The sequence below is a fragment of the Oncorhynchus keta genome, chromosome 6, assembly GCF_023373465.1.
Source record: "Oncorhynchus keta strain PuntledgeMale-10-30-2019 chromosome 6, Oket_V2, whole genome shotgun sequence".
Lineage (NCBI taxonomy): Eukaryota > Metazoa > Chordata > Actinopteri > Salmoniformes > Salmonidae > Oncorhynchus > Oncorhynchus keta.
Window position 1 is genome coordinate 15,819,122 of NC_068426.1, and position 7,938 is coordinate 15,827,059.

General features: G+C 40.5%; 1 protein-coding gene across 1 annotated transcript; it reads right to left on the reverse strand.

Moving 5' to 3' along the window:
* Nucleotides 1-610: 610 nt before the first annotated feature.
* spag7 (sperm associated antigen 7) lies at nt 611-6,316 on the reverse strand. The gene is made up of 7 exons (XM_035761342.2): nt 6,174-6,316; nt 3,466-3,533; nt 3,172-3,260; nt 2,949-3,033; nt 2,686-2,775; nt 2,168-2,324; nt 611-2,056 (listed from the first exon to the last, which is right to left on the reverse strand). The coding sequence occupies exons 1-7, from the start codon at nt 6,301-6,303 to the stop codon at nt 1,935-1,937; spliced, it is 741 nt and encodes a 246-aa protein (XP_035617235.2). The 5' UTR covers nt 6,304-6,316; the 3' UTR covers nt 611-1,934.
* Nucleotides 6,317-7,938: the final 1,622 nt, after the last annotated feature.

Sequence of the window (7,938 nt, forward strand, 5' to 3'; positions counted from 1 at the left end):
GAAAGTGGGATGGGAGCCTGTGATGTCATAATAAAAATGGGAGCCTATGATGTCATAATTGAAATGACATGACCTCCTTTGAGGTCAAAAGCCTGCCACTAATTTGTCAAAGATTCTAAGGCAGGTAAGACCTTTCAATACGGAGAACCACATTCCTACTGGAGCACAATGGTTAGGACCCGTGCGCAAGTGGCGCTGCTTGCTCAACGCAACGATCAGCATCTGGGTCGCCGTGGAGGGCCACAAAGTCAGAGGCCCCGTCATGACAGACCTCAGAGAGAGAGGCCTCGGAGTCGACGCCCCCGATGTCAAGTGGGTCCGATGGTTGAGAAATGGAGATGGCCACGAAAACGATTAAGCTTGCTTCCACAGTCAAGATCATTCGCAGATGTGAGACGAGGACTGAAGGGCCGACGCGTGGTACTTCGTGTTGGAGATTAGAAATTAAAGTGCAGCTTGAGGCCTCAAAGCATTAAAACATTTGTAAAGATACTTTTAGGCCTACTGTTTTTGTTCGCTAGACATCTAGCTACCCTCCTAAAAATGGTGAAAGGGGCTACAAGTGCTACCAACACACTGCAATGTTATGGGACACAACATAAAAGGCCTATTAAATCAACATTTCTCCCAATTTATTAAAACATAAGGAAACAAAGGGATTAAAATGGTTACAGCTAGATGCCATCATGCCAACATCTTTACACACTGAGCAAGTGAAAGAGCGCATAGAATAAAACATTGACAACACAGCATTGTCCACATAGCATAGGACACGTATTTCAATCCTCATTTAAAAATTTGACTGATTCAATTTGACCAGACTACACAACGGAGCAGAGCTGTATTACATTTGCTGAAGGTAACAATGATTTATAGACAGTGAGATTCAAACAGTGCTTTGCGTCTCTAAATGAGACACTTCCCCATGAATATGACCCCAGAAATGTAATCATCATCAACTTGATGTTTGCTAGTATATCTACCATGTAGGCCTACAAACTGCAGTGGTTTCATTCTCAAATTAAATCTTCAGCCTCCATTCACTTTTCATTTGTGGGATCGAAACACTATATGGGCCTGAGAACAAAGACTTAGGGCTCTATTCAAGCCGTACCGCAGAAGTTCAGTGTTACCCTCTGGGCACAGCCGGTAATTCAACATCTATTCCACATTGGTTCAACGTCATTTCATTGAAATGACGTGGAAAAGACATTGGTTCAACCAGTGTGTGTCCAAGTGGGTACAGTGTGACTGACATTTAGCGGAGACTGCATTCACAGTAAACACTGCATGTGTCAGCTCAATCTGAAACGACCTTTCTGTCAGGTCATCTGTAACGCTTCAGCGATGAGACTGAACAGAGCCCATAATGTAGCTAAAAACAAACATAATAAAAACATATCCTGTAACTCCTAACTGCCACGATATGTCACAATAGGAATTATTTTCCTCGTAAAGGTGAAAACAGACAAATGCTAAACTACCGGCAACCTACTGTTGCCCCTCATGGTTGTGCTACTCTCCTCTTTGCGTTTACGGAGAAAAAGGATTCATTTGTGTGGGAGAAATTACAGGAATTACAGGACAGAAAGAAAGCCAATAGACAAAATGCTCTTAAATCAGACTTTCCACACGACCAATTTGGTTGGAACATAAAAACAGTCAACCCGAGTCAAGGACAGAGGAGAAAAATAATTCAAGAACCTTCCTTACATACCTACAAGTTTCACCTACTGTATATGTCCTGGGAAACATGTAGGATCTTTCAATGTAGTAGGCCTCCATTAGGTTAATACAGATTTGAGGTACTCCCTCTGTGCCCCTCATACGTTTTCTCTCTTTTACACTCAGACTAACTGCTGTTTTCTCTCTTTTACACACACAACACACACACACACACACACACACACACACACACACACACAAAAGCCCTCTCAAGAGGTGGAGGTGCTCCCTGCCCCGGTGTCTTCATCTCCTGTCTTCTGACGTTTCTTGGCCCGAATCTCATTCATGGCCTGCTCTATGGAGCGGGTGTCCCTTTTGTTGGCCACAGGTACTGAGGGAGGAGAGACAAATACATTTTGTTAGGCAAAGTACACAGCACACCCCATGAGGAGATGTGATTCACTGAGGATGAGAAATCCATACTGAGCCTCTTCACACTGACCCATGCCATATGCCTGGTTGGCCTCTAGCGTATGTGCTGCATCCTTAGCAGAAGAGGTGCCGATCAGATGGCTGTACTTGTCACGGTAATTGGAGCTGGGAGACGCTGCCCTCTTCTGTGTCTTACCGGTGGTCTCCTCTTCTAACGCAGCCTGCTCCTGAAGAGCAGTGGACAGGTTTAATTATCAAACACTTTCTTTGAGCAATAGCTCTGACCCCAACCTATACTCCATAGATATTACGCTGAGTGAACAAAAGACAGCAACATATTATAGAGCAAAAGGTTACCTGCAACATGTCAAGGACTACAGCTAGAGTGATTAGATCTATTAAGGTACAGAAAGTGTGAACCATCAGTACTTGCAATGTTATAACAAGTTTACATTACTTGAAATCGGATTTCACTGTGTAAATGAATGTATTCTGCCAAATGATATACAGTTATGGACATGTATACTAGAGTATGTGTTTCTATTCAGTTTTGTTCCTCTGTGAGTGTGACTGAGTCTCCAGTCGTACTTTAAGTCTGCGGCGGTATTCAGCTTTTTGGGGGTCCCACTCCTCTCCTTTCCGATAAGCCTCCAGCTCGTCGTCTGATGGAGCAAACTCCTGCCACAGTCATTTTGAATACATACATTCAGTTACGCATCAGGAAGAATAACACATATACAACACATAATAAAATGCCACCACTAAAATAATAGTGCAACTCCTGGGAAGGGCATGTAAATCTGGTGATATTTGTGAACGCAGCAATAAAGAACATCCGAAAGAGGTCTGACCTTCTTAAAAATCATGACGTATCTGCTTTCCTCATCCTCTCCGAAAGAAAACGATGCCAGACCAGCAACTTCTGCTACATCATGCCTTTAACAAGCCAGGATGTCAGTAAAAGTTTACATGCAAACTGTTAAATATTATGTTTGTAGTCTTCTCATAAAATAAACTTATTACATAATGCCCTCTATTTATAGATTCAAGGATATATTTATATTTTTTACTTACAATATGCTCCTTTCAATCTTTCCCATGGGATTGTACTTCCTCTTCTGTTGCTTAGTGTCTTGAATGAATTCGGACACCTCTTTCTCCATCTGAAAAAGAGATGAAGGCAGTATAAACTGGATTGTTCTTTACCCACCAAAGATCAGTCAACGAAGAATTGGAAACAATTCTTGGATTTGTTCCTTGGGATTTGGTTTGTCCAAGTTACTGACTGGACATTCAGCTGGATGAGCAGAAAATGACCCCACAAAGGAGACAGAATACAATCCTCCGCCTGCAGGCAGAGCCTCTCACCCTTTTCCTGAACTCGGCTTTCTTTTTCTTCTCATCCTCCTGCATCTTCTTCATTCTTGCTGCCTGTTCTGTTGAGGGATAGAAAACAAGGTTATTTCAATTGTTTTTATACTGAAAATATAGGCCTATTAATTCCCATGAGATGTTATAACAGATTGTCTGAATAGCATATATTTCCTATACCATACTTTAAATGACCTGGACATCACTTTAATTATGTTGGTAAACTCTGGATTTAGTGTCATCTGAGCAAATGAATCCATAGAGCAACAAGATCCTATGCTATAGCTGCTTAAGTGTAATTCACATCATTTTTGGATGAGGGACTACTGACATAGCACATGTGACTTGCATAACAAGTGTTCAGTATGATGTTCATTATTACCAAATAACACACCCACTGGGCACACTACGTCATTTCAATGTGGATAATATTTGGTTGAAACGTTGTTCAATAAGATAACCTATAAGTTAGTTGAATTTCTAATGTGTTATCTAAAAGCACAACCAAATTCCAATGGAAAAACAACGTCTGTTTTTTGTTTAGTTTTCACCCAAATGCCAATTACAGCACTTTCACCCATTTAAAAGTTAAATAAAGGTTACAGTGCCTTGCAAAACTATTCATCCCCCTTGGCAGTTTTCCTATTTTGTTGCATTACAACCTGTAATTTAAATGATTTATTTACTTATTTGGATTTCATGTAATGGACATACAAAATTATCCAAATTGGTTAAGTGAAAAAAAACATGTTGACATTGTTTTTCGACCCCCCCCCCAAAGAAAACAGAAAAGTGTGTGCATATGTATTCACCCCCTTTGCTATGAAGCTCACCTTCAGAAGTAACATAATTAGTTCAATAAAGTCCACCTGTGTGCAATCTAAGTGTCACATGATCTCAGAGAGATATATATATAGATCACTACACACACACACAAACCTGTTCTGAAAGGCACATAAGCCTGCAACACCACTAAGCAAGGGGCACCACCAAGTGGCACCATGAAGACCAAGGAGCTCTCCAAACAGGTCAGGGACAAAGTTGTGGAGAAGTACAGATCAGGGTTGAGTTATAAAAAAAAATATATGAAACCTTGAACATCCCACGGAGCGCCATTAAATCCATTATTATAAATTGGAAAGAATATGGCACCACAACAAACCTACCAAGATGGGGCCGCCCACTAAAACACACAGACCAGGCAAGGAGGGAATTAATCAGAGAGGCAACAAAGAGACCAAAGACAACCCTGAAGCAGTTGCAAAGCTCCACAGCAGAGATTGGAGTATAGGACCACTTTAAGCCGTACACTCCACAGACCTGGGCTTTACGGAAGAGTGGCCAGAAAAAAGCCTTTGCTTAAAGAGAAAAAAAACAAGCGAACACATTTGGTGCTCTCCAGAAGGCGTGTGGGAGACTCCCCAACATATGAAAGAAGGTACTCTGGTCAGATGAGACTAAAATTGAGCTTTTTGTCCATCAAGGAAAACACTATGTCTGGTGCAAACCCAACACCTCTCATCATCCCGAGAACAGCATCCCCACAGTGAAGCACAGCATCACGCTGTGGGGATGTTTTTCCATCGGCAGGGACGGGGAAACTGGTCAGAATTGAAGGAATGATGGATGGCGCTAAAACAGGGAAATTCTTGAGGGAAACCTGTTTCAGTCTTCCAGCGATTTGAGACTCATACCCAAGAAGACTCAAGGCTGTAAGCGCTGCCAAATGTCCTTCAACAAAGTACTGCGTAAAGGGTCTTATGTATGTGTGATATTTCATTTTATTTATTTGTAATACATTTTCAAAAATGTTTAAAACCAGTTTTTGCTTTTTCATTATGGGGAATTGTGTGGGTGGAGGATTGGGACAAAAATACATTTTAGATTAAAGCTCTAACGTGACAAAATGTTGAAAAAGTCAAGGGGTCTGAATACATTTTCCGTATGCACTGTAGGCCTAAAAAAACATAGTTGGTGATTGACAAAGGTCACATTTCATTTGCTCTCTTAAACCTACTCTTTGGAATGACTTCGAAAGCAACAGAAAAGTTAAGTGCAGATCTCTCAACAAATCATTCTCACGATAGTGCATGGGTAATAGTCAGTGTCAAACATAGCTGGGCTTGGTTAAAACCCTTGAAGGGAGCCCAAAGGGCAGATAGATAGTTCTCCAGTAGGAGGTGCTGCCCAGACTATTTTGTTTTCTGATAGCAGATGTTGAAAGTCTATTATTTTAATAGGCATACATTCAACATTTTATACAAGGTTTGTCTGTTTTAATATTTGGTAACCATGCGGACATAATCATGTAGTTTAAGTTTATGATTTTTTTTCAAATCAAATATTTTTTAACGTAGATTCAACGTCACAATACGTTGACAAATTACATTGAAACAACATTGATTCAACCAGTTTGTGCTGCTTTGCGTGCGCAAACAAAAAATGAATGATGGCTCATTTGGCCAATGAGAGCACTAGAAGAACTGACTTTGACCAATAGGATGTATCTTATACAAAAACGTAATTCACTACAAGGGCAAATACTCGTTCGTGACTGGATACTTTTCTGTACAGACGATAGGGAGGTTGAGAACTCCACGGAAGGGATCCTGTAAACAGCTACATTTACGAAATACTTTTATCTTTACAATCGAATAATACACACGAATTGGGAATAAATAACTGTAGAGTAATACTGAATATACCTCGGGCCTTTCGTCGGCTCTCCTTGTCTCCAACTGTGGGAGGTTTTTCCATCGAACTCAAAATTGAGCCCAGGAGGTCCGCCATTTTGGACTGAATGATCACTACCGGAAGCATGATGTTTAAAATCATTCGTGGGGAGGGAATACGCATGCGCATATCAACAAATAATATTAAAATAACAGGCTATTTATTATAGCCTTCTATTGACAAATGGTGGGTTGTATTAGTGAATGTACTGAAATAATATATATTTTTTGTTTCTTGAGTTTAATTAAGGTGCCTTTTTTTGTTGTCTGTAAATTGTCTGTGTATGTTACAGTACACAGAAAAATGTAAATAAAATACACGTTTTTTCAATGTATTGCAATTTGCAATATATGTTTATCAAATTTTTATAATAGCTCTAATCAATGATAGAACATTTTCTTCATGAAATAAATAGCAGGTAGCCCAGCGTTAGCGGTTAGGAGCATTGGGCCAGTAACCGAAAGGTTGATGGTTTGAATCCCTGAGCCAAGGAGTTTAGGTGAACAATCTGTCTATGTTCCCTTGAGCCTAGTGATCAACCCTAATTGCTCCTGTAAATTGCTCAGGATAAGAGTGTCTGCTAAAATGTAAAACATTAAATATAAAGCATTAATATCCCTTTTCATGAAAAATACAACTAGCGATTGATCAGATGAAGGGAGGATTATATCTTACAGTTAAAGTCACACTAAATGTATGAAAAGAGGACCTCCGTAAACAGTAAACCATGCAGTGTGTATACATACGTATGCGACATTGAACTTCATTGGCATTGTATCAGTCAATGTGATTTCTCTCTGTCAAGAGGTGAAGAATCTTGTTGATCTTAAGATGAGGTATGAATCAGCTCTTTCATTCACACACAAATGGAAGGAGCAGCAAGTAGAACTTGTAGCACTTGCATACCTTTTCCAGCAAAATGATGGTGTTTCAACGATGTAATCTGACATCAATTCTGGTTTTCCAGTATGTGCAGTGCATAACACAGAAGCGGTCAGTATTGGCAACACAACAAGTAACCTTGATGTCTCTCCCCACTCCCCGCTTCTCACTCTGCAAAGGTCAGACCTCCAGTTGTCTCAAGGGTTTACTTCAACACAGGAAGTGAGGCAGAAGGAGAGAGTCAAGGAAGTAGTGATGACAGACTAGTGACAGACAGCAGATTGGAGGGGGAAGATGTGACGTGCAGCAGTGAGAGTGCAAGCAGACTCACCAGGACACTTCTGTACTTTGGCTGGCTATTATTCACTCACATAGTGTCTGTGTCCTGTGAAAAATACATTCCACATGGTTGAGAAGACCCTGTAAAATGCACTAGGAACTGGTGTGGATCCATTAGGGATGGTGAGCACAGCAGGTGGTGACCAGTCCATCTAATCACACAGGCACAAGGTGGTGATGATGAATGTCTTGTCATCTCATCTCCAAAATATCCCTGTCCACTGCTGCCAGGGTAATGATTCTCTTGACGTTCCCCTTACACAAGGCTGTCTGCTAAATGTAAACCACCTTGTTATCTTTCTGCTCACACACAAATTGATAACCAGATCGCTCAATGAGTGACTGTGTGCGATGAGTATGTAAATAACATCAGATTTGATGCATACAGTATAAGGGATGCATTAATAGAAAGCCACTAGAATATTTTCTATAACCTGTTTGTAGCATGAAATAACTATCAACATTACCTGTAATTGAAATACTGCTCTTCCCTGTTAAAAAAATGTAATATTGTAA

What these genes read in the sequence shown, in the direction of transcription:
- spag7 (XM_035761342.2), bottom strand. Translation starts at nt 6,303, where the DNA reads ATGATTTTAAACATCATGCTTCCGGTAGTGATCATTCAGTCCAAAATG. An exon ending in AAGCCGAGTTCAGGAAAAGG is followed by an intron (nt 3,261 to 3,465) that starts GTGAGAGGCTCT and finishes TCTCTTTTTCAG; the next exon opens with ATGGAGAAAGAGGTGTCCGA. An exon ending in AAGATTGAAAGGAGCATATT is followed by an intron (nt 3,034 to 3,171) that starts GTAAGTAAAAAA and finishes GGCTTGTTAAAG; the next exon opens with GCATGATGTAGCAGAAGTTG.